The sequence below is a fragment of the Ranitomeya variabilis genome, chromosome 7 (genome assembly GCF_051348905.1).
Source record: "Ranitomeya variabilis isolate aRanVar5 chromosome 7, aRanVar5.hap1, whole genome shotgun sequence".
Taxonomy (NCBI): Eukaryota; Metazoa; Chordata; class Amphibia; order Anura; family Dendrobatidae; genus Ranitomeya; species Ranitomeya variabilis.
The window spans coordinates 179,036,671-179,064,433 of record NC_135238.1 but is presented as its reverse complement, the minus strand read 5'-3'; the positions used below and the strand labels follow the sequence as shown (position 1 = coordinate 179,064,433).

The following is a 27,763-nucleotide window of genomic DNA, read 5'->3' as shown; positions in this document are numbered from 1 at the left end:
CAGCACAAGGCCCTGCAACCAGCGCTACAGGCCGCAGTGGAGACGGAGCAGACCGGCACCGGAGGGACCGCATCTGAAGCAGGTATGAAGGACGACCCTGCCCTGACGACCGACACCACTCCAGCGACTGCTAGTGCCACAGCTGCTGACTCCGTTCCAGTGACTGATCTTGCAGCAGCCGCTACCTCTGCTGCAGCAAATGCCCATACTCAAGCTGCGCAGACCTCCATCGCTGCGCATGATTTAACTGTACATGAGAGACGGATTAACGGCGTGTGTCCAGCACTAGGTGCAACCCTGAACTTCACCCTTCCCGGGCCAAGAGGGGTTAAGTGCCAGGTGCAGCCCTGGAAGCCGTTCAACTAAGCCTCGGAAACCTGAACTGTAAATAGTTAACTGTTTATTTCCTTGCTATTTTGCTGCTAAAACCCGTCCTGGGTTAACTCTTAAAGGGATCCCTTTGTTTACCCGGGATCCCTATTGCTTTTTATTTTTGCTTTCACTTTCGTTTTTGCTTTTTGTTCCACAATGTTATAAGAACTGCCGTAATCATGAACAGTGCATGATACAAACTTCCTGTATATAGTTTACACCTTCTTAAAGGCGCTTCCTACTGGTCTTACTTGGAAAGAGACTCTTTGTGAAGATACCATACCGGAGCTTTTGCTGAGAAAGGACTGGTAGCTAGAGAACAAATGCTACCTCCTAAAGACTTGGTCCCCTCTTAAAGGGGATGTTCACGTGTTGCACTTAAAGAAATGGTATTGCTTTAAGACTGATAGATAGCAATGATGTTTGATAAGAGAAAATGATGATACTTACATGTAAAAGTTATATGTATCCAACTGGTTAACTGTAAAGAAATGCTGATAATGTTCCTTAGAAGAAAGATTGAGAGACAGAAGGAAGGTGCAGTAGGCCCCTAGGGGTAGACAGAATGTCCTGCATAGTCGGAAGTAAGGGTACCGTCACACATTAAAATTTCCATCGCTACGACGTTACGATTCGTGACGTTCTAGCGATATCGTTACGATATCGCAGTGTCTGACACGCAGCAGCGATCAGGGATCCTGCTGAGAATCGTACGTCGTAGCAGATCGTATGGAACTTTCTTTCGTCGCTTGATCACCCGCTGACATCGCTGGATCGTTGTGTGTGACAGCGATCCAGCGATGTCTTCGCTTGTAACCAGGGTAAACATCGGGTAACTAAGCGCAGGGCCGCGCTTAGTAACCCGATGTTTACCCTGGTTACAAGCGTAAACGTAAAAAAACAAACCGTACATGCTCACCCGTCGGTGTCCTTCAGGTCCCTTGCCGTCTGCTTCCTGCTCTGAGTGCCGGCCGGAAAGTGAGAGCAGATCACAGCGGTGCTGCGATCTGCTCTCACTGTACGGCTGCACTCAGAGCAGGAAGCAGACGGCAAGGGACCTGAAGGACACCGACGGGTGAGTATGTACTGTTTGTTTTTTTACGTTTACGCTGGTAACCAGGGTAAACATCGGGTTACTAAGCGCGGCCCTGCGCTTAGTTACCCGATGTTTACCCTGGTTACCCGGGGACTTCGGCATCGCTCCAGCGCCGTGATTGCAACGTGTGACCGCAGTCTACGACGCTGGAGCGATATTCATACGATCGCTGCGACGTCACGGATCGTGCCGTCGCAGCGATGAAAATTTCAATGTGTGACGGTACCCTAAGAAAGTATTAATGAAGGTTGATGATCTAAGAAGATAGTTGATAATGTTGATAAGAAAATGGGGATAGAAGGTAAACCCTGAGTCCTCTATAGAAAGTTAAGAAAGAGTTAGTAATGTGTTACTAAGGACAGAAAGTGAACCCGTAAGGGTTAGTGGGTGAGTCCTTATAGGAGCCAAGTAGAGCCGGCTCAATGTTCTCAAACTGAAAGTATGTTATGTCCAGGGCCGGACTTAGCCCAAAAGGCGCCCTGTGCGAGACTGCAGGACGGCGCCCCCCCCCCTCCAAACTTTGAAAGAAAACAATAACTCTTTAATATTCACAACAACACGTTTACTTAGAAAACTTGTGTTTCCCTGCAAAACACTTGAAGAAACACTAATATTGCAATAACGGGAATTATAAAGTGCTTTAAAGCGGACCAAAAGGAAAAAATGACGCTTGGTCCAAAGCCATATGGGCTGACAGCCAATCAGAGTGCAGAGCGGCGGCCTGCAAGGCCAAACACCGCCCTGCACTCTGATTGGCTGTCAGCCCAACGCTGACAGCCAATCGGAGTGCAGAGATGATGGCCAGCATGGAGAAGAGTTCCGGACGGGTGGCAGCAGGTCGGGTGCCGTGCGGACCAAGAGTCATTCTATGACTTTTGATCCACCTTAATACTAAATAAAATATCTTAAAATATCAAATATAAATAATATAATAAATATGCAACATACATGAGAAAAACTGTCATTAAATATGTGCACAATTTTCAACCTTCAAGACAAAAAAATAAAAATAAAGTGCACTATACTGTAATCCAGCAACAACAAGAACATAATAACGTGCTACATAAACTGATTTAAAAAGCAACTTTCCGTGCTTTTACTTTGGCAAACTCATCAATAGTTTCATTTAAGTCTAGAGATGCCAACACATCATTTTCAATTGACAAGACTGCAAGTGAGGATAACCTGCTCTCTGTCATAGTGGACCTTAAATATGTCTTAATGAGCTTAAGTTTTGAAAAACTGCGCTCTCCTGAGGCCACAGAAATCGGGATGGTGCACAGAATCTGAAGTGCAGTCCAGGTTTGTGGAAAGTGCTCTGTAAACTCATTTTTGGTGAGGAAACCAAGTATCTGCAGCGGAGTCTCAACATCATCAGGGAGCACATTCCGAATGTGCCAGAGTTCATCTGAAAGTTCAGCACCATTTATGTCAGACTTATTGCCATAAGTCAGAGACTTCTGCAGTTCTACACTATGTGCCAACAAGTCTTCCCGTGATTCATGGCTCTTTATATCGTACTCTGCTCTGCTCTTCAGTGCCGGGAAGAGAGCGGCGGGGCACGAGCGGGGACGTGTGGCGTAATCATGTCACACGCTGTGCAGCCGTTCTCTCCCGCCGGGGACAGCAGAAGGCGGAACTAAAGTTCCTCTGCGTGCTGTCCCTGCCCAGCGGGGAGAACGGCTTGCGCGTGTGACATTACGTCACACGCAGAGAGCCGAGCGACAGGGCGGGCGCCGGGCGGGCGGCACTGGGCAGGAGCAGGCGAGCAGCAGATACAGATAGCGCAAATGGCGCGGCGGGGGGCGCCACAAGAGGTGCGGGCGCCCTCAGGCCATTAAGCCGCAGCGTCTACATTGTGATGTAATGTGACATTAAAGGGCCACTGTCACCCCCCTCCAGCCGTTATAAACTAAAAGAGCCACCTTGTGCAGCAGTAATGCTGCATTCTAACAAGGTGGCTCTTTTAGTTTTTGATTAAGTTATTACCTCAATAAAGCGATTTGAAAATTGTCCACAAAGACCAGCTATTGTACTGGGAGGCGGTCCGAAGCGTCCTGTATGAATCCCCCAACGGCCGTCACTCTTCTCTTCAGGGGCGCTGGTTTCCGCCCCCTGAGCGCTGTTATCTTCTGAAATCCGGCGCTTGCGCTGTTCTTTCCTGCCTGGGGCCTGCGCAGTGTTTACTGTGAGTCACAGCACAGACGCAGGGTGCCTGACTGCGCCTGTGCCGGCAGTGCGGCCGCCCTGTTACTGAATCCCCGCCCCGCACTGTGTTATTCATTATGCACAGTGCGGGGCGGGGATTCAGTAACAGGGCGGCCGCACTGCCGGCACAGGCGCAGTCAGGCACCCTGCGTCTGTGCTGTGACTCACAGTAAACACTGCGCAGGCCCCAGGCAGGAAAGAACAGCGCAAGCGCCGGATTTCAGAAGATAACAGCGCTCAGGGGGCGGAAACCAGCGCCCCTGAAGAGAAGAGTGACGGCCGTTGGGGGATTCATACAGGACGCTTCGGACCTGGCCCTTTAATCTGCTGAGCTCAAATGCGCCCCTTGTATGCTAACGAGCCTTGGCGCCCTGTGCGGCCGCACAGGTCGCACAGGGCAAAGGCCGGCCCTGGTTATGTCCTATACTATGTATAGCAGTTGAAAAGGCAGTAGGTCCTGGCTGAACGGGACGGTCCTGTAACAGAAAGGAGAGGCAGTAGGTCTGGTGCCGATAGGACAGGCGGTCCTGCAGACTCAAAGAAGGAGAATTACAAAGTTGATATGCCTTATAATGTGATTATAGGAAGGTCTTTAGTGGATACAGAGTGTATGTCCTTAAAGGCAATGTTAAATTATTGTTCAATAATGTTTGCACTTAGTAGAATACCCGGTTGGGTAAGAAAAGTTATTTATAGCATGTTGCTATGTTATTTAACCCTGTTTTGTAACGTTCAAGTGTCCTAACCTCCCATAAAGGGAAGACTGTTCAAGTATACTTATTGTTATTTGCACTCACAAAAATTGTATGTCTTTTTGCTAAACTTGTATTGTTGTTTTCTTCCCAGTCCCGGAGTACTGTGTTTAACCAGGGGGGAGTGCAGCGCCCCAGAGTCCTGGTCGTTGCAGTACTGTGGCTCCGCCACTATGGGGAGCTATGGTGCGTCCGATGGCACTGAAGGAGTTCATCTGACCAGGTATCACAGACACCAATACATTTCACAGCCGGGCCTCCGGGGGGAGCTAAGGGTGCTATTCATTAGGCCACTCCCCACCATAGTGGGTAAACTGGGGGTCAGGCAGGAAGTTAGATCAGAAAGCTGACTGGATTGGACGAAGCAACACCTAGTGGCAGAGGGTGTTGTGGAGGAAGAGACAGTAGGGTCTCTGTCAGGGGTGGGATCCTGACAGAGGCTTGGCATTGAAAAGAACGTAACGGGTCCGCGCCTGCTCCGGGAAGCGGCGGGACCCAAGAAAGGACTAGAAGCGAGATAGATTGTGCTGAGTGAGAAACGGGATCACGCAAAAAGGAGAAATACCAGTAGGAGTCGTGCTGTAAGATCGAAGCAACATCCTACTGAGGCGCACTACCGGTGGCCGGAACGCCGAGGGAGTAGAATAACATTCAGCTTCAAGCAATACTCCAAACAGCGGCAGGGCAGTCAGTCTCAGGCGGGCTGTCTAACTCAAATCACCTATGAAGTCTTGGGAGGCAATTGCGGGAGAGGGGCGTCTCTAGGGTCCCGGAAGAACTCCAGGCCTATCCGACAAACGGGTGCCGTTCTAACTGTAACATCAGGAAGGGACGGAAGATTAGCAGAACATCATCTAATCGAGTTGTGAGGGAACATCAGAAACAGACACAACAGTTGTGGGGTACTTTCCGTAAGCACAGCAGGGAAGGACTACAACACATAGCGCTAGGGGGAAGGCACAGATTTCCTCCTGTGAAGAGAACTCTGGAAGTGCCATTGGACCGGCCGGACTTGCGCAGCCTGGTGAACCGTATTCTGGACTGAGGACTCAGAGATCTTCAGTAAAGAGGTAAAGAGACTGCAACCTGGTGTCCTCGTTATTTACCGCGACCTGCACCCCACAACTGCACCGTTACAACACCACTTATTTCACCGGACGTCCCCCACTGACAGACAGGGCCACGGACCGGGTCTAGCCACCGTGACAACCCCAGGACTGAGTACTAGAGGCCCGGCTCCGGGTACCCCTCGGCCCTGCGGCGGTGTGTGGGCGCTCCACAATGACTTGTGAAAGTATTTTCCCCAGTTGGCAATCGTGTTTTGCCACCTCACAATCTGGAAGTTCCCAGTTTTTTTGAGGGTTTACATCAATTCATGCAAAGCACATGCCTGCAACTGTGAACATTAGTTTTTATTTTTATTGTGAAGCACACAACAAATAGGACAAAATATCTGAAAAATTCAGTATGCATAACTGTTCACCCCTCTAACGTCAGAACTTTGTAGTGCCTCCTTTTGTGGCAATTACAGCTACGAATCACTTTGGATAAGTCTCAATGAGCTTTCCACATGTTGCCACTGGGATTTTTGCCTATTCCTCAAGTCAAAAGTGCTCCAGCTTCTTTAAGTTAGATGGCTTCCTCTGGTGAACAACACCAATCTTTAACTTTGATCACAGATTTTCAATTGAATTAAGATCTAAGTGACTAGGCCACTCCAAAACATTTACACAATTACCCTTAAACCTCTCTAGTGTTGATTTAGCAGTATGCTTTGTGTTATTGTCTTGTTGGAAGGTGAACCTCCTTCCCAGTCTCAAATCACTGACAGCTTGAAACAGGTTTTGCTCAAGAATATCCCTGTATTTTGCACCATCTATCTTCCCCTTGACTCGGACCATTTCCCCTGTCCCTGCTGCTGAAAAACATTCCCACAGCATGATGCTGCCACCACCATGTTTCCCTGTGGGGATGGTGTTCTTGGGGTTATGAGCTGTGTTGGTTTGGCGCCAGATGTAGTTTACCTTGGCGGCCATAATCTTAAATTTTAGTCTCATCTGAGTACAGCACCTTCCTCCATACATTTGGCACATGTCTTTTGGCAAACTTAAAACAAGCCTTACAATTTTTTTGTGTAAGTAACGGCTTTTTTCTGCCCATCCATAAAGGCATGTAAGGCTTATTGTGCTCGTATAGACAGATACTCCAGTTTCTGCTTGAGAGCTCTGCTGCTCCTTCAGGGTTACCTTTGAACTTTTTGCTGCCTCTCTGAGTAATTCCCTCCTTGCCTGGGCTAAGAGTTTTTGTAGTTGTCCCTCACTTAGCAGGTTTGTGGTGGTACCATATTCCTTCCATTGATGATAATGGATCTGATGATATTCACAGGGGATCATTAGAGATTGGGATTTTTTTTATAACCCAACCCTGGCTTCTACTTCTCGACAACTTTGTTTTTGTTGGGAGAGCTCCTTGGTCTTCATGGTGTTGTTTGGTTAGTGGTGCCTCTTGCTTAATGGATTTTATATTTGTGGGGTTGATGTCACTTGTTGTATTGTCAGGTGACATCAAGCCAATTACTAATCCTATAGTTACATTGTAAATATACACACACAGAATAAAATCCTTTAACTGAAAGAATGACACAGACTCCTTTAATGTATCTAAATTAAACCATACTTATGTCATCACCCAGTCCACAGAAGCCATGGTCTCCTGTAACAGAATTAAAATAACAAACCACAATACTCCTTATATTAGCTTTACAAAGTTATTTCCATAGAAATCAACAGGTCTGGCACTTCAAACATTGTATAGCCACCAACAGACTTACACAAGTAGTCCAAAGAAACAAACCATATGATAATAAAATGCCAAGCCCCGGAAGAAGCTAGGGCAAAACGTATGTTGGGGTGTGGGGGGCCCTTCTTTGGTTCCAGTACTCCAATCCCTGTATCTTGGTGCTCGTCTGCTTTTACTCTATATGCAGGTAATCTCCATATATTTACATCCTTTGTCTATATACTTATATTCTTTTAACATTATTTGTACTAGTCTATGAGTCACAGATTGAAGTATTTATATCATGCTTAAATAGGACACCAGCTTCACACACTATGTAATATAATTAAAATTTTGCCTCTGAGCCCTAAATAAAAAAAAAATATACTACAGTTTATTATTTACTGGGACTAGTACTTAGGTCTCTCTTGCTCTAGATATTCAGATTTGTTTTTTTCATTGGGTTTTATACTTTGCATAAATTAGCCTACTCTAAATAATATTGCTATTCAATCTTAGAGCTTTATATTTACTACTCTGTTTGTGATTTTGTGTATACTGAGTTGAGGGCCTCCCCTTCTGGACATTTTTGTTTTGTTGAATTTCTTTAGTTATTTTAATGACTTTCTTTTAAATATATTTAAAATAAAGCTATGTATTTTATTATCATATGGTTTGCTTCTTTGGACTACTTTTGTAAGTCCGTTGGTGGTTAAATATTCCTTATATGTCCGCGGAGAAGATAATCCATTTGTCCCGCAATGGATCTAGCCTGCTACATGTAGATGGCAGGCTGCATTGTTGGATGATGCGACCATACAGCCTGCCATCCAACAGAGACACTGAGCAGCATGTGCTACTTCTGCTCAGTGTCTTGCAGTGAACTTTTAAGACCTGACTGACTTCACTACAGTCGTGACAAAGTTCTCACTCTCGTGATGCCGTCAGAAAAGTCCTGGGAGTTCACAGCCAATGAACTCAGTTCAACTCACTGACCTCAGCGCGAGTTGAGTGGGAAAAGGTGCAATGTCGCTCGCGCTGTTTTAGTGTTTGTTTGCTTGCCTGGTTATCAAAAGTACAGGGGAACCCACGTCAAATTCTTTTAAATTATTTATTTATAACACAATTGATGGGTCAATTAATGCCACTTTTCCTGGTGTCTGCCCCTAATTTTAGCTGTTTTGGCAGCTTTTTGGCCACCCTGATGGTGTTGTCTATATGTTTTGTTTTGCCTCCTACTGAAACCAATAGGGTTTGGGTATGTTAGTCGAACCATTCAGCGAAAGTCAGGACGTTCGACGATCTGAACTGAACTGAACCTTGAAAGATTCGCTCATCTCTAGTGCTGTCAAGAGCCAGCACCGAACTAGACGCCTCTCTGACTATGGTCCACGGATGTATTTTCAAAGTATATTCTCTCTAAAACACTGGAGAGTTTTAGAGAATAATATACTTGACTGTAATCTGCAGCTAGGCTGCAATTCATGCTGCATGTGATTTCAGCCTGGAAGGTTTCCTTTAAAATAGTTTTCATAAAGCAAGCACAGCATATAACCAGTAAGGCCCCTGATTGGTTGTAGCTGTCATGCTTTTTTCAACAGACAACCCATTTTATTCAAATTGTGAAAAGTTGTAAATTTCAGAAACCTTCTGGCAATATCTATACTTTCTATGGGATTATTTATTTTATTATGCTTTGCTTATATAGCGCTATCATATTCTGCAGCACTTTACATACATAATCATCGCTGTCCTCAATGGGGTTCACAATCTAAATTACCTATCAGTATGACTTTGGAATGTGGGAAAAAACCAGAGAAACCAGAGGAAACCCACGCAAACACGGAGAGAACATACAAACTCTGTGTAGATGTTGTCTTTGGAGAGATTTGAATACCGGACCCCAGCGCTGCAAAGCTAACCACTGAGCCACCATTTAATACATGGATGGATGTGTAAATTAATACATTTGAAAAAGGTTGATAAATACAAATGGAACTAAATACAAGACAAAGACTTTCACTAGAAGTGACTCAGCAAGCATAGAAATGACTCAGCATTGTACATCTGGCATCAGACCAAGTTAATGGAAAATCTATATCAGGATCTATGTACAAATAATTACTGAACAGAAGCCTTTAATTCTTGCAGAGGATTAAATCCCTGTTGTATATGTAGTGAATAGCCAAAATTCTATAATGCAAAGATAACATAACTTTTGGGTTCCAATTTCTACATACGTTTATGACCTTCATAACCTTTGTAAAAGTAGAGAGTGCAGAAGAACTACGGTTCAGAGCTCATAACACCTTGCCCTCATTTATGGTTTTGTGACGTAGGGCAGGCTGTTATATGTTAAACTACTAATGTATATAAGCCCTTTGCTGAAAAGCTTTATGCTACAGAGACTCAGAGAAAGGACATGGCTCGAATGCAGCTCTCTTTATTTCTCACTACTACTATTGTATTACTAACTTGTGGACTTGTAGGATTTGTTACTGCTGGGAAACTTCTTGTGGTGCCCGTAGATGGAAGCCATTGGCTTAGTATGCGCCCTGTGGTGGATGCCTTGATTCAGAAAGGACATCGTGCTGTTGTTGTTGTACCAGATATTAACTTGCATCTTCGGACATCTCAAGATTATGAGGTGAAGTTTTACCCGGTATCTTATACATTTCAACAACTACAGGAACATTTCTCTTCTATCTCACATGAAGTCTTCACTCAAAGACCTTTACTGGAGAAGTTCTTAGAGTTTCAAAAAAAGATGAAACTAGGAGCTGCCATTATGCTAGACAACTGTGCTCAATTGTTGAACAGTTCTCAGCTAATACAGTCCTTAGAGGCCATGAACTTTGATGTTGTCTTTACTGATGCCATCCTCCCCTGTGGTCAGATACTCGCTGACCACCTTTCTGTGCCCTCTGTTTTTTTCATGCGAGGAATACCATGCAATTTAGATGCTGATGCTTCCAAGTGCCCAATGCCATTATCATATGTGCCAAGGATGTTGACCAGCTTGACAGACCATATGAATTTTCTTCAGCGGGTAAAAAACATCTTCTTTGACCAAACCATGCATTTTATGTGCAATGTACTTTATTCTCCCTACCAGCAACTGGCTGCTGAGTTTTTAAAAAAAGATGTAAGTCTGCAAGAAATTCTTGGTCATGCAGCCATTTGGCTGATGAGAATAGACTTTGTCTTGGACTTTCCGAAGCCTCTCATGCCCAACATTATCAATATAGGAGGAATCAACTGTGCTCAAAGGAAACTTCTAAATCAGGTGCAGTGTTTTTAAAATTTTATATCTATTTATCTACAGTTATCTGTATTGAGAATATGTGCACAGTGTTGGCTTGGCTGATATTATGTTTATATTTGTGTAGTTTTAGAATTAATGTGTGTTCTTACCTAAAGACTGTCAGCTATTAGCAAGTGCTGATCAGCTAGTTCTCTGCTTATCGGCGAACATTTAATAGCCTGATTACACAGGCAGACCACTCTAACGATGTGCACTGAACAATCAGTAATTGTTCAGGGAGCTTATGTTGCCATCTTTTCACCCTACAAATGAGCATTCTTGCCCATTTAAGTGGGTTATTGGCAGTCTGCGAGATTATCATGAGACGAGCAGTCCAAGGAATACTTGTTCACAATAACCTTGCAATGTAAATGGACCTTACTTCGACTATAGTGAAATCAATAGAGAAAAACCTGAATATAGGTCAGAGAGAGTATATAAATAAAGGATGAGTGAAACAAGGAAACTATATGTTAAAGCACCTTTATTGAAAATACAAGGTGAAGTGGTAGCACAACTAACAAGGGGTGCCTATACATACAAACGGCAAAAAAAAGTCATAGGAATCATCAAATAAAAATATGTTATTAAAAGGGAAGGTTACATAAATAAAAAATGGGGGGGTGAAGCCAAGTGATAAATATACACAAGGGAGAGAGTATTAAGACAAATAAAAAGGGCAAGTAGTAGGCAGAAATCAGAGAAACCAAGAGCAAAGGGTTAGTGCTAGAATATATAAATATCAAGTGATAGTTAGCACTGAAGTAGATGAGTGTAGAAAGGCAGGGGAGTCATGCTAAGGATAATTTATACATGTAAGAAAGGTAGATGCAAGTAAAAAGGCAATATGACACCCATGGCATTAACCTAGACTTGGATGCAATATTGTAAAGCCCATGTAGTAAAGTAGATGATGTTACCTGGCCAGCTGTGTATGTGCTGCTCGCACCACCAGGCACGTGTCAGACAACGTCCTGTCCCCCTATGGGATTGAAAAGGGACTATAAATTTGTAATTTACAGTCAACCTACCTAACTCCTTCCATTTGCCTTCCTCTGCCTCCACCATTGAGCCTGGCGTTCCCTTTCTCCTGCATCCAAGATGGCCACCATAGTGCCATAGAGGAGCACAATGGTAGGACTGTGCTGCAGAGGCATGGTTCAGGCTTACCACTGCTACCCATGTCAATGTATAGGCCATTTTTGATGCAGGAGGATTGGAACACCCATCTCAGTGAAGGAATCAGCAGGAAATAAATGGAGGACGCCTGAAAAGATGGATATTCAGTAAAATCAGTAAAATTGTATAGTCACTTTTTGGTTGGTGCCAACATAAGCCATCATACTCTCATTTTCCAAATAAGTTGATTTATTAGGGGGAGGTGATCTAACACTTGCCCTTAGTACAGTTAGTAAGGGATATGGAGGGAGCACAATTCTCCTATTCCAGGACCTGCGCATTTGGTTCATCTGCTCTTGCTTCACCAACCTTTGGCTGCCCACCCTTGGTGCATTCAATCGCAGCTCTCTACAGAAATTTACAAAGATCTCAATCTGAGCATGCGCTGCTCTGGAGGCCATTTTCCCAGAGACCACCGCATGGCAGCAATGGATGTTCAGGGCCTCTGGGCTTTCATACATACATTTATAAAACTTCAATTTTTATTATATAAATGACTAAAAATGTAAACACAACAAGTGAATATAAACCAGCAACAATATATAAAATGTAAAAAATCTATAGAGGCACCCAGGGAGAAGTGCCTGACCCTATATACAACCTGTCTCGCCCTGCCTGACAGCGGAGGTTGGCACCCTATATCCTGCGCACTGGCGGCCCCACTCGTCGGCGGCTCTCCCTCTCTGCCCTGAATGTCTCTATCGGAGGCAGGGGAGTGAAAAAGATGCAAAATAAGGGGGAAAAGAAAGATAGTAAAGGATTAAGATCTTTTTATACAATCTATATTTAGTCTGAGTATAGAGGATTCTAGGGGCTAGTTACTATGTAGATGCCTAGATCTATAACTGATAAACCTGCAAGAATATGTCCTAAAAGTGTGACAAGGAAATTATGCAAAGATGGATAATAATAATCCACTACTCTCTTCAGAGGATATAGACGTATAGATTTTGATAAGAAAATACTTTTTTATTTATGTATTATCGTCAATTTGAGGAAAGGAGCAAAGAACAATAGAGAGAGAATTATCTTATCTTAATATTGTAAATCACATCAGTTTCTACACATTAGATAGATGGATAAAATATATTCTATGATAGATACAGCCACCGCTCTCTATTACAAAAGATGTACCTCAAAAATTCAAAAGACACCCTGTATTATCCAGGAAATATCTAAATGATATAGCACTATCAACGCAATATATGCTCCAAAATCGCAGCCCTTATAATGAAAGTGGTTGCAGTTCACGGTATGTATTCCCCAATTCAAGATAAATCTCTTAATAATGACAAATGATATATCATATCATATACTCCAATGTCCACAAACTCTTGATAATGGCAAATGATATATCATGTCATATACTCCAATGTCCACACACTCAACGCGTTTCCCCTCCACTGAGGTTCATCAGGAGTAAGTTAATGAATCATATGATGCATCATATGTGAATGAGGATTGTCTCAGGAGCTCTGGCCATCATGCCTGTTCCATATCTACTAAGGGAAACATCAGCAAGTACTCCTTGTTATGATTCATATTTTTTTAAATTTTATGCATTGGTGTTGGTTTATATTCACTTGTTGTATTTAACATTTTTTAGTAATTTATATAATAAAAATTTAAGTTTTTTAAATGTATGTATTAGAGCTCGGCGGTGATTGCATATACAAAAATACCTCTAATAATCTATCCTTAATAAACTGTGAAATGCCTCTGGGCTTTCACAAAATGCCTGCGCAGCCCCCTCACCACTGAGCACCACTGAACCTGCCGCACGAGCCTGGTAAGGGATTTCCTGGAGTCCACCGCATCACAGCAATGGATGTTCAGGGGCTTCAGGCTTTCACAAAATGTCAACGGAGCCCCCGCACCATTAAACCTTTGAACCTGCCGCACCAGTCTGGGTATCTGGGATGGGAGTCATTTCGCCAGACCACCGAACATTCCCTGTGACCACGCTCCACCAGCGCTGCCGATCCCTCCTGGTAAGCTGAATTGAAAATTGAGAAGCTGAATTCGGACTGTGAGATGCACCCCCATTTGACACAGGAATTTTTTTCTTCCCTATTTTCCTTCAAAAAATTTGGGGTGCATCTTATGGTCTGGTGCATCTTATAGTCCAAAAAATACGGTATTTTATTTCATCAGCTATAAGTCATAAAATTGAGAACTAGTGTATACAATTATATAATATGAAAAGATGAGCAAGAGACGGATAATTTATTTTTAAACACTTTATAAAATACAATCCCTACCTATACCTAAAGCCATTGATCCAGAAGAAAGCAAAAAACCTGGAGTTGTTCAGCCAATTTGTGCCAGGGCAAAAATTCCTTCTTGACCTCGAGAAAAGGCGATCAGTTAAAGTATCCTGGACAAAGGCTATATTACAACTAACTGAGATATATGTGTCATGGTTTACTGGGTTCTCGGGTCAGGTAGTTGCAGGGTTAACTCGGATGGCCTCTTTCTGGGTCCTAGGAGGCTTTTTATAGCCTCACTATGAGGCCAATCTTGGTCATTTATACTCTGACCCTTGGCTGAGTGTATCTGACCCTGGTGTGTCTCTGCTTTGTGCATGTACTACTGTCTATCTGTTTGGTTTCTGATCTAGTTCTGTCCCCATTGTGATTCTTACCTCTCGTTTTTGTACTGTCTATTGCCCATTCTGGTTTACTGATCTCTTGCTACGTGCTGACTATTCTTAAGACTACCCCTGTGTACTGCGCCGAACTCTCTGTGTTTGACTTTGGCTTGTGTGACTACGTGTTTTCATGTCACCCCTTTTTTACATCCCTGGGGTCTCCTCTCCCTTTTGCACTTTCCTCCAGGAGCCGCTGCAGCCCCGCGCTGTAGGCTCAAACAGCGGCGCTAGGCTCCGTCCACCCCCTATGACTCATGGTCACATGACCGCAGGTCCTGTTTGCCTTCTCTGGAGAGCGGCCAGCTCCTACAAGCGCCACTGGTGCCGCTCTCACGGCTCCCAGGTGTCACAGGCTGTCCCCAGAACCAGACGTCCAGGCTAACCCCCTGCGCAGCCACCGATGAGTGCCCGTTGGGTAGCTGGTCCTGACATTATAAACGACTGTTACAGTTTTAGGAGTGTTATCCTCATGGATCCCATGCAGGCATTAGCAGATCAGGTGAAACACCTGACGCAAATGTTCCAGAAATTGAATGTTGAGCAGCCCACGATGGCACAGACCCAGCAGCAGCTGGTAGATAACGTACAGGGGGCTGTTGCTGTGGGGACTCTGGGTACTGGTGGTAGGGATGTGTTGTTGGTGTCTCCTGAATCTAAAGTAAAACTGCCCGATCCCTTCTCAGGGGATAAAAAGGAGTTCAGAGCGTTCAGGGAGGGGTGTAAATGTTTTTCTCCCTGAGGCCTCGTTCTCCTGGGACCGAGTTCCAGAAAGTGGGGGTCATTATTTCCCTACTTCTGGGGGTTCCACAAGCCTGGGTCTTTTCTCTTTCTCTTTGTGCTCTTGAGAGGACGACTGTTGATGCCTTTTTTGATGCCCTTGGCCGCATCTATGATGAGCCTGACAGGGTCCGTATCGCTGAGGACATGGTAATGAGTGTTTGTCAGGGTAAACATTCTGCCGAGTGGTTCTGTTCAGAGTTCCGATGTTGGGCTGCAGAAGTGGCCTGGGATGATGCCGCCCTTTGATGGCTGTTCTGCAGAGGCCTGTCCGAACACCTCCAGGATGCTCTGGCTCTTCATCCTCCACCTGACACTTTGGAGGACGCCATAACCCAGGCCGTACGAATGGACCACAGGCTACGCATCAGGGGTGTCATGCAGTGTGAAACTTCACTGTTTGCCAGCAGCAAAGAGACTGGATCCGCTATTGAGGCCATGGAAATTGGCGTCACCTCGCTAAAAGAGAGGGAGAGAAGACGTCGCCAGGAGAAACAACTCTGTTTCTATTGCAGAGAGCCCGGACATTGGAGAAAAGATTGTCCCTCCTGTCCATCATCCTCTAAGACGATGGGAAATGACTAGGTCTGGGTAGCAGTCGAGGAGGCTGCCCAGACCTTCAAGTACTATTTTCCTCATGTCCTAAAGTCTTGTTAAAGGTGGAACTGTTGGTCGACAACTATTGTTTTTTTCTCTACAGAATTGGTGGACAGTGGTTCATCTCTTAACTTGGTCAGTTCCTGTGTCGTCTCCCAACACAAGATAGGGACAGTCAGGTTGGAGACACCGCTTAAAATTGTGGCCATCGACTTTTCCCCTCTTACCCAAACAGGGATTCTTTACGTTTCCAAAAGGTTTTCTTTACAGATCGGCTCTTCCCACAAGGAAGAGATGGAATGTTTTGTTATGGACAGATTGCCCGCAGGGCTGGTGTTTGGCATGCCATGGCTTCAACGCCTCTACTCGGTGATTGACTGGGAAACGGGAGATCATTAAAAGGGGATTCAAATGTGTCGACTGTTGCCATAAACCTGTTTGTTGTCTGAAACTTGCAAAACCTGTCTCTGTGTCTTCTGTTAGTCTGGAGGGTATTCCGGAGTACCTAAAAGACTTTGAGAACGTGTTCTCTGAAAGTGAGGCTGAGGCGCTGCCCCCGCATAGGCCATTTGACTGTGCTATTGATCTGATTCCTGGAGCCAAATTGCCCAAGGCCCGTCTGTTTAATTTGTCAGGCCTGGAGTACCTGGCTATAAAGAAATACATCTCTGAAATAGCTGCGGGGTTTTTCTTTGTTAAAAAGAACGATGGCAGCCTACGTCCCTGCATCGACTTTCGAGGACTTAATAAAATCACAATCAGGAACACATACCCCCTGCCTCTGATTCCTGATCTCTGTAACTAGCTCTCTGGGGCCAAGTGGTTTTCGAAATTGGACCTCAGAGGGGCTTATAATTTGACAAGAATACGGGAAGGGGATGAGTGGAAAACTGCTTTTCTTACATCTGAGGGGTTATTTGAGAATCTGGTAATGCCGTTCGGTCTCACCAATGCTCCAGCTGTGTTTCAAAGTTTCATCAATGTAGTTTTTTCAGACCTCATTGGCCGCTTTGTGGTGATATACTTAGATGATATGATATGCTGATATATTCCGCTGAGAGACATTCTCATTTATCATATATTAAAACAGTGTTTCAAAGACTCAGAGAAAACCAATTTTTTGTTAAGCTGGAGAAATGTTTTTCTTTTAGTTCAGGAGCTATCGCTTTTGGGTCTCATAATCTCTCCACAGGGGTTTTGTATGGATCCCAAGAAGGTGCAAGCCATTATGGAGTGGATCCAGCCTCAGGACCTTAGAGGACTCCTGCGCTTCTTGGGATTCGCAAATTACTATCGCAGGTTTATCAAACGTTTTTCTCAAATTGTAAAACCACTTACGGATCTCACATGTAAAGGGGCAAATGCCAGGAACTGGTCCCCAGTAGCCAAACAATCTTTTTTAACTTTGAAAAACTGTCACATCTACTCCTGTTCTGGTGCAACCTGACTCATCCAAGCCGTTTGTGGTTGAGGTAGATGCTTCAGAGGTGGGGGTGGGGGCAGTGTTGTCACAGTGACCTACTTCTCTGACTAACCTCAAACCTTGTGCCTATTTCACAAAAAGGTTTTCTCAGGCTGAGAGGAATTATGATGTTGGTAATAGAGAACTCCTAGCTATCAAGTTGGTGTTCGAGGAATGGAAGCATTTTATGGAGGGGGCGGCTCACCCTATCACAGTCATCACCGACCACAAAAACCTAGAGTATATCAAATCTGCTAAGAGACTGACTCCTAGGCAGGCCCGTTTGTCACCTTTTTTCCAGATTTCAGTTCTCAATAACTTTCCGTCCGGGGTCTAAAAACATGAAAGCTGATAGTTTGTCACGTAGTTTTGAGCCGCTATCTGCCCCTGACCCGCCGTCCCCCATTCTTGAACCCAATATCGTTATAGCCGAAGTGTCATCGGAATTGGAGCGGGAGATTGTGAGACTCAACCTTTAGCTCCAAGGTCCAAACCCGAAAACAAATTGTTTGTTCCTCAGCAGTTACGGGCATTTTTGCCACGCGAGAGGCAGTAGCTAGAGTCTTTTGGTGGCCTTTAATAGCTTCGGATATAAAGAAGAATGTCACTGCTTGTGGGGTATGCGCCCGTTCTAAGAGCTCTCATTGCCGGCCGGGGAATTGGTGCCTTTGCCAATTCCAGGAAGACCATGGGCCCATTTGTCCATGGACTTCATTTCCAACCTTCCTTCATCGGGGTAACATGGTAATCTGGGTAGTCGTAGACAGGTTTTCTAAGTTAGCGCATTTTGTACCTATGGCAAGTCTACCTTCAGCAGAGACCCTCGCTAAGCATTTCCTCACGCAGATTGTAAAGTTACATTGGGTACCTATGAACATTGTGTCTGACAGAGGGGCACAATTTGTGGCTAAATTTTGTCTGGCTTTTTGCAAAAGGTTGGGGATATCTTTGTCTTTTTCCTCAGCTTACCACTCGGAGAGTAACGGGCAGATGGAGCTCACCAGCCAGTCGCTTGAACAAATTCTTGGATGTTTGACTTCAGCTCTGCAAAGTGACTGGTGTGATGCCCTACCATTAGCAGAGTTCGCCTTCAACAACCGTACCAATCAATCAACCGTTATGTCACAGTTTTTCATTAATTATGGTTTGAACCCCCATTTTGGTGAATTCTCGCGATTTAGATTCGGGCTGTCCAGGAGGTGAGGACTATGTGAACCGAACCAGGGATCTATGGTCAAAAGTTCAGTTGAATATTTCCAGGGCTCAGGAGAATTATAAGCATTTTGCAGATAATAAAAGGGACCCTGCTCAGATGTTGCAGTGTGGGGACAAGGTGTGGCTCTCTATGCGGAACATAAGTCTTCATTTGCCCTCCACCAAACTGGGGCCTAAGTTCCAAACTGGGGCCTAAGTTCATCTGTCCCTATGAGATTATTGAGGTAGTTAACCCAGTGGCGTATCATCTTCGCCTCCCCCTCTTTGAAACTCCATGACGTATTCCATAGATCTTTGCTTAAACCCTTGGGATCAGTGGTGGAGGATCCAGGTGCTGTTCCCTCCCCAGTCTTGATCGATGGGCACCTGGAATTTGAGGTACAACATATTGTAGACTCCAGGCGGGTTTGGGGGTCTTTACAGTACCTAATGCATTGGAGGGGATGCGGTCCGGAGGACCGGTCTTGGGTGCCGGCCAGATCAGTACACGCTGACCGTCTGATTCCGGCATTCCATGCTCGGAATCCAGAGAAACCTGGGGGTCCAGAGGCCCCCCATTGAGAAGGGGGTACTGTCATGGTTTACTGGGTTCTCGGGTCAGGTAGTTGCAGAGTTAACTCGGATGGCCTCTTTCTGGGTCCTGGGAGGCTTTTATAGCCTCACTATGAGGCCAATCTTTGTCGTTTATACTCTGACCCTTGGCTAAGTGTGTCTGACCCTGGTGTGTCTCTGCTTTGTGCATGTACTACTGTCTATCTATTTGGTTTCTGATCTGGTTCTGTCCCCGTTGTGATTCTTGCCTGCCGTTTCTGTACCGTCTATTGCCTGTTCTGGTTTACTGATCTCTTGCTACGTCCTGAATATTCTTCTGACTGCCCCTGTGTAGTGCGCCAACTTCTCTGTGTTTGACTTTGGCTTGCGTGACTACGTGTTTTCCTGCCACCCCTTTTTTACATCCCTGGGGTTTCCTCTCCCTTTTGCACTTTCCCCCCGGAGCCACTGCAACTCTGCGCTGCAGGCTCAAACAGCGGCGCTAGGCTCCGCCCACCCCCTCTGACTCACGGTCATGTGACCGTAGGTCCTGTTTGCCTTTGGAGAGCGGCCAGCTTCTACAAGCACCACTGGTACCACTCTCACGGCTCCCCGGTGTCACAGGCTGTCCCCAGCGTCCAGGCTAACCTCCTGCGCAGCCGCCGGTGAGTGCCTGTCGGGTAGCTGGTCCTGACAATATATATAGCTATAGCATTCAATATGGTCACTGCTTTCCTGATACTAGATCTTTACTATGTCCTTGTAGCACACGATTCTCCTTCACAGTTTGGACTCAGGAGCTCATAGCGTGACTATGTTCATTTCCACTGTAAAAATTGTGAACAAACATTAACTCATTAATTAAATTAGTTACAAAATGTACAATTGGTGGGGAAAGGTTGAACTTGATGTACTTAGGTCTTTTTTCAACCTATGTAACTATATGTAACTATTTATTAACCATTAACTCACAAGTTACAGACATAAGACGGTTATATCACATCAGATCCCTTATGTTACATAATCCTACTGACCAACAGAAGAACAGGACTTTGGTCTGTGGATATTTTAAGCCATTCCTGAAACAGTTGAATCTAATCCCAACTCAGTGGTTGTAATCTTATGGTTCTCTTCTTAATAGGTCACAGCAGATGTCCAGCATCTTCCATTGCATTTTAGACTACTGTCATTAGATTTTGCAGTGCAGGCATATTTAGACCTGTGTTGTTTGGAGATCAGAAATGGCTGGGGGTGTTAGGCGGTGCGACGCTACAGGCCAATGCTGCAAGTAATCGGCTGGTAGGAACAGGGTGTTCGTCGGTGCTCGGTGGTACGGGGCCTCTGCCAACATTTTGTGACAGCCCGGAACCATTGCACTTACATGGTTTCAATGTGGTGGAACCCAAGAAAATGGCTGCCGGAGTCGGCACATACGTAGAATGAGATCTCCTCTCCTGAGATCTCCTCTCCCAAGATCGAAATCTGTGCATGCGCCACCTCTGTTGGCCATTTTTCCGGAGTCCACCACTTTGAATCTATGGAAGTGCGGGGGATCTGGGCTTTCAGAAATTGACAGTCAAACCTCCACACCGCCGAGCACACCCTTATACCAGCCTGGAATAGGACTCGCTGCATCGCCTGGCAGCATCGCACCTCCGAAAACCTCCTGTGACCCTGCTTTACCACCATTGCCACCCCCCGGTAAGCTGAATTAGGGCTCATTGCCACTTGTGATGAAATCGGACGAATTGAATCCGATAAAAAATCGGATTGAATTTGGACCAATGTTGCTGTATGATTGTGTGTTCATGTGCGTTTTTTTTTCCAGCTCGGATCGGATCACGATCTTACTGGAAAAAAAGTCATGGCATGCTGCGATTGTATTTTGAAATTGGATCGCATCCCGCAATAGAAGTCAATGGGTGCAAAAAAACATCAGCTCTCAGCTGCCCCAGAAAAGGCTCATCTCTAAGATGCACCATTTCTGGCACTTTGCCTCCCTCTTCCCACTTGCCCTGTAACCGTGGCAAGTGGTATGATAGTTGAGGGGGTTGATGTCACCTTTGTATTGTCAGGTGACATCAAGCCTCAAGGTTAGTAATGGAGCGGTGTCAATAAGACGCCCCCATTATTAACCCCATTGTCACATTTTAAGAAAACAGACACCCAGAAAATTCCTTTAATTGAAAGACACGGACTCCTTTAATAATCTTAATTAAACCATACTTACGACCTCACCCATTCCCCGATGGCCTCGTCATCTGCAAAAGAGGTGAAAAAAACAACAATATTTCTCACTTTTCCGCAGAGATACTTTTAATCCATTTGTCCCACGACGAGTCAAGCTCTGCTACATCTAGATGGCAGGCTGCATGGTTGCATGATTCGTCCATACAGCCTGTCATCCAGCAGACACTGAACACTGTGTGCTCAGTGTCTGCCTGTGAACTGCTATTCCCTGTCTGAAGGCACCGCGAGAGTGAGAAAGTTCTCCTGCTCGTGGTGCCGTCAGACAAGACCTGCGAGTTCATGGCCAATGAACGCACTTCATCTTTCTGACGGCAGCACGGGCACCGTAGAAAATTTTCCCACGCTCGCGCCGACATCAGAAAGGTGACGTGATGTAGCAGAGCTGGACCCGTCGTAGGACAAATGGATTATCAGCATCTCTGCACAAAGGTGAGAAATATTGTTGTTTGTTTTTTTACCCCTTTTGTAGATGACAAGGGCATCGGGGGGAAAGGCCGAGGTCATAAGTATGGTTTAATTAAGATTATTAAAAAGTCTGTGTCATTCTTTCAATTAACATAGTAACATAGTTAGTAAGGCCGAAAAAAGACATTTGTCCATCCAGTTCAGCCTATATTCCTATATTCCATCATAATAAATCCCCAGATCTACATCCTTCTACAGAACCTAATAATTGTATGATACAATATTGTTCTGCTCCAGGAAGACATCCAGGCCTCTCTTGAACCCCTCGACTGAGTTCGCCATCACCACCTCCTCAGGCAAGCAATTCCAGATTCTCACTGCCCTAACAGTAAAGAATCCTCTTCTATGTTGGTGGAAAAACCTTCTCTCCTCCAGACGCAAAGAATGCCCCCTTGTGCCCGTCACCTTCCTTGGTATAAACAGATCCTCAGCGAGATATTTGTATTGTCCCCTTATATACTTATACATGGTTATTAGATCGCCCCTCAGTCGTCTTTTTTCTAGACTAAATAATCCTAATTTCGCTAATCTATCTGGGTATTGTAGTTCTCCCATCCCCTTTATTAACTTTGTTGCCCTCCTTTGTACTCTCTCTAGTTCCATTATATCCTTCCTGAGCACTGGTGCCCAAAACTGGACACAGTACTCCATGTGCGGTCTAACTAGGGATTTGTACAGAGGCAGTATAATGCTCTCATCATGTGTATCCAGACCTCTTTTAATGCACCCCATGATCCTGTTTGCCTTGGCAGCTGCTGCCTGGCACTGGCTGCTCCAGGTAAGTTTATCATTAACTAGGATCCCCAAGTCCTTCTCCCTGTCAGATTTACCCAGTGGTTTCCCGTTCAGTGTGTAATGGTGATATTGATTCCTTCTTCCCATGTGTATAACCTTACATTTATCATTGTTAAACCTCATCTGCCACCTTTCAGCCCAAGTTTCCAACTTATCCAGATCCATCTGTAGCAGAATACTATCTTCTCTTGTATTAACTGCTTTACATAGTTTTGTATCATCTGCAAATATCAATATTTTACTGTGTAAACCTTCTACCAGATCATTAATGAATATGTTGAAGAGAACAGGTCCCAATACCGACCCCTGCAGGACTTTTTTCTGGGTGTCTGTGTTTTTTTACAATGTGACAATCGGGTTAGAAATGGAGGCGTCTTATTGACGCTTCTCAATTACTAACCTCGGGCTTGATAACATCTGACAATACAAAGGTGACATCAACCCCCCCAACTATCACCCCAGTTGCCACCGCTACAGGGTAAGTGGGAAGAGTGAGGCTAAGAGGCAGAAATGGTGCATCTTAGAGATGCGCCTTTTCTGGGGTGACTGAGAGCTGATGTTTTTAGCCTGGGGGGGCAGTGTCCATGGCCCCTTCTTAGACTATTAATATCAGCCTGCAGCTGTCTGCATAGCCTTTGCTGGTTATTAATTAAAGGGGGACCCCATGGCATTTTTTGGGGGGTTCCCCCATTTTAATAGCCAGTAAAGGCGAAGTATACCTTTGTGAGCTGATAGTAATAGTCTGGGAAGCTCCATGGGTATAACTCGCTTCTCAGGTTATAAACATTTGCCCCCAGCCATCAGCTTTCCCTCTAGTAGTTACGAAAATTACGCGGGAGACCACGCCATTTTTTTCCAAAAAATAATCTTTTATTAATTAAATACATGTACAGTAAGCTGCACACACTGCACTAATTGTATTTGTCTCAGACATCTATATATCTACCTATTCTATTTGTATTTACTGTATTTAATCTATCTCTTCTATCCTGTCGGCTCCTGCAATGATTTTACAGTACACGGCAGATGAATTGCCGGCTTTTATTCATTCTATCTATCTATCTATCTATCTATCTATCTATCTATCTATCTATCTATCTATCTATCTATCATATATCTATGTGTATGTTTTGAAGAATATGTCCTTTGAAAATGATGTGTAAATGACTTGGAGAATTTCTCTATGTAAAAGCTCATGTTAAAATCGCATTGCAGTTTGATAGCAATCACACTGCATTCAGATGTAAATCGGATGCTTGGTGTGAAAAATTGGATTGTACTCATATAAAAAGCGCATGACACATGCATTACACTTGTCTGACCCTCTTGCATCAAAATCGCATCGATTTTAAAATCGCTAGTGTGACTTCAGCCTTAAGCTATATTCGGACTGTAAGACAGACCCCCATTTGACATATTAATTTTTTCGCCTTTTTTCCCCTCTTAAAATTTGGAGTGCATCTTATAGATAGAAAAATACAGTAATTTGAAGGGCACATAGAAACCATCAACTTGTATGTAGGCCAATTAAGGTCCAGGTACTATGGGTGCAATGCCCAGATGCCATAAGTCAACATACTGCTGAATATGCAGATGGATAGGGATTTCTTATACAGGGACAGAGGATGTCAACTTTCTGTATAGGAAAACAGAGAAATGGCTGATACAGACATCCATAAAATAGATTCCAGATTTTGACCTGTATACTGTGTGTTATGCAACATAATGTATCAAATATAATATACAGACAGATTATGCGACTAAAGGCTGGCTCACATGAGCGTATAACATGGCCAAGTGCTATCCAATGTTTTATCAGATAGCACTGTGACCAATGTTATACTATGAGGCAGTGCAGATCTGTGATTTTTTTTTCTTATGCCATTCCAGAATTTAGATCATGTGCATACAAGTCTATGGGTGTGTGTGAAACATTGGACTGCACTCGAATGTAATCTGAGTGCAGTCCGACATCCGCGGACTCAAACAATGGAGAATATGGAGAAATTAAGTTCTCCGTCTTCTTCACACCTCTCATGCTAGAGAATCGGATCACAGTAAACTGACACTCTGGTCAAACTCTGACATCATGAGAGAATCATGGCTCATGTGACCCTAGCCTAACACTAAGCAATATTATGGCCATTGTTAGAGTCTTCAATCATCCTTCCAGTCTCCAGATATACTCATTAGAAAGAAAAAAAATAAGTCTCAGGTAAAGACCTAGAAATTTGTAGATTAATGTAAAAATTATTTTTAGTTGGTTATGTTTTATATGTATCCTGAGGTCACTAAATTAGACTGATACTAGGTGCCCCGTTATGTACAGATATGTGAGGCCTCATGGGCAGGGTCCTCCTCCTCCTGTACCAGCCGGTCACTTGTTTTAAGATTACTGTACTAATTTCATTATTTAAACCCCTTTTCATGTGTTAACGCCGTGGAATAAATGGCGCTATAATAATAAATAATAATAACAATATATGTGTAGCTCTAACATTCAGTATGGCCACTGCTGTCCTCTTACTAGATCTCTACTATGTCCTGGTAGCACGAGGTCCTTCTCCTTCACAGTTTGGACTCAGAAGCTCATAGCGTGACTATGTTCATCTCCACTGTAAAAAGTGCAAACAAACATTAACTCATTAATTAAATTAGTGACAACATGTACAATTGGTGGGGAAAGGTTGAACTTGATGAACCTTGGTCTTTTTCAACCTATGTAACTATATGTAACTATTTATTAACCATTAGCTCACAGGTTACAGACATACGACATTACACCATGTCAGATCCCTTATGTTACATAATCCTACTGACCAACAGAAGAACCCGACTTTGGTCTGTGGATTTTTAAGCCATTTCTGAAACAGTGGAATCCAATCACAACTCAGTGGTTGTCATCTTATGGTTCTCCTCTTGCTAGGTCACAGCCGATGTCCAGCATCTTCCTAGGCATTTTGGACTCACGTCATTAGATTTTGCAGTGCAGGCATATTTAGACCTGTTTGGAGACCAGAAATGGCTTTCATTATTGCTCCTTTTCAGAATAAGGCATCTACCTCATTTTTATAACTTTTAAAATGCATTTTTTTTTCCTCCCAATTTTTTGGGGTGTGCATCTTCTAGACCGAGTGTAGCTTACCAGGGGGGTGTGATGGCCCTGGGCTGGGAGGACTGGGTGTTTAGCCGTGCGACGCTACGGGTCCAAGCTGGTAGGAGTGGGGTGTTCGTCGGTGGTGCAGGGGCTCCACTGACATTTTGTGAAATCCCCGCACTTTCATAGTTTCAATGTGGTGGCCCCTGGAAAAATGGCGACCAGAGGCGGCACATGCGCAGAATGAGATCATGGAACCGAGATCTCATCTCTTGAGATCTTGTCTCCCGAGACTGAAATCTGCACATGTGCCGCCTCTGGTGGCCATATTTCCGGAGTCCACTGCATTGAAACCATGTAAGTGCGAAGGCTCCAGGCTTTCACAAATTGTCGGCGGAGCCCTGGGCTGGGAGGAGAGGGCGTTTGGCCTCGAATTATGTCCTTTTTTCCAATTTCATGTTTTGGAATAGGTGTTTAAAAATGGTGTAATGGCATAATAACATTAACATTTGACTTAGGCATTTACGTCAATGTAATATTGCAATTTGCTAAAATAAATATTGAGGTAAACGGTACTATATAAATATGTGCTCCCCAATATATGAATACCAACCCCTCTCCCATGAGAGGTAACAAAGTCATCAGATGATGACACATGTATCACCGTGAGTGATATCTCCTGTTATTAGCATTGCTAGTAGTGATAATGTGTTAATAGTTGTGAGGAGCAGGGCGATTAAGAGAAAGTTCCCAAAAAGAAAAATGCTTCATGTGTCTGAAAGTATAAAGGACTTTATAATAATTTACTTCTGTGGCAGATTACCAGCAATTGAAATTTTATGCCCGATGACAGCACTTTCCTTCCTTTTCCAACAGTTCACCTTTATCCTAGGTACAAAGGTCTCATTGAAATAATTATTACCGTAATAAAAATGTAGCCATTGCCTAGCAATCATTCCAATTCCAGCTTCTGTGCATTTAAGGCTTTATGTAGACAGAACGTGATCTTGTGCTTCAATACATGTTCCATGTACAGCACTGAGCTCTGCTACGCTCAGGGTCCATAGATGATTTTTCCGTTAAGAGGTCACAATCCATATCCACTATATTTATAATCTGTACTCAGGTCAGTGCACGAGTAATATAAGAATATTCAGTGCTAGGTTTGCAGACAATACTTTAAGAAAAGCAGAAATGACTTGTAAGAACTAGAATCATCTGTAAGAGAACCCATTCCCATTGTTCCTCATATTTTGTGTTTACATCAACCTTTAATATTCCAGCTTGTGTGAAATTACAACTCCCAACACCCACTGTCAGGGACAGGCATTTAGGAATCTGTCAGGGCATATTGGGAGTTGTAGTCTCATAAAAAGTGGCCAATGTTACTGACCGCTGTTGTATTGTGTGTTATTTATTTTTTTAACAACAAAGTAATAAAGTTCCTGGTGTTCGGTGGAGCTTCCCTTATCGACTTGGAATCCCACCTTCTCCAGATGTCCGGTGTCGTAGGAATTATGATTGCACATTAGAACAATAAATCAGCACAGATTGTTATTTCACCTTCTCTCTGTCCTCCATATCTTACCTACCAAATGTTATCCGTAAGCGGTTCTGGAAAGAAACAAAGTTGAGTATGATACTAAGATCAGACTACAGAGGATTAGTGAGGACACTGATGTTGGCTCACAATCTATGTTGTAGGTCAACGTAGAGCGTTTGGATAGGGTTGAGGTCAGGGCTCTGCTGTCAGTCATGTTCTTCCACACAAAACTCACCCATCCATGTCTTGTATGGAACTTGCTTTCTGCACTGGGAAACGGTCATGTGGAACAGCTAAAGAGCTGCCCCAAACGAAGTTGGAAGCATGCAATTGTCTAATATGTCTTGTACGCTGAAGCATTAATATTTCCCATCACTGAAACTAATGGGCCAAGGTCGACCACTGAAAATTAAGCCCATAGCATTATCCCTCCTCCACCAAACTTTACAGTTGGCACAATGCAGTCAGGCGGGTAATGTTCTCCTGGCATTTGCCAAACCCAGACTCAACCATCTAATGCCAGATAGAGAAGCAGGTTCATCACTCCAGAGAATGTTTCTGCTGCCTTAGAGTCCAGGGACAGCTTTTCACCACTCCATCCCATGCTCTGTATCTAACTCTGTGATGTAAGGCATGAATGCCGACTGTTCAGACATGAAATTCCCGGTAGAGGAACGTTTTTTGCCCTGATG

At 44.2% G+C, this 27,763-nt stretch overlaps 1 protein-coding gene across 4 annotated transcripts in view; it reads left to right on the top strand.

Moving 5' to 3' along the window:
• Positions 1-27,763, top strand: part of LOC143784284 (UDP-glucuronosyltransferase 1A1-like) — a 192,447-nt gene that overhangs the window by 131,232 nt on the left and 33,452 nt on the right. Inside the window, exon 1 of one of the 4 annotated variants that reach the window (XM_077272368.1) lies at positions 9,599-10,492. The exons of the other annotated variants lie outside the window; for them this stretch is intronic. Within the exon in view, the coding sequence (XP_077128483.1) occupies positions 9,629-10,492 (864 nt within the window). The 5' untranslated portion in view covers positions 9,599-9,628. Of the gene's footprint in view, positions 1-9,598; positions 10,493-27,763 lie in introns of those variants that run through there. 4 annotated transcript variants of the gene reach the window in all.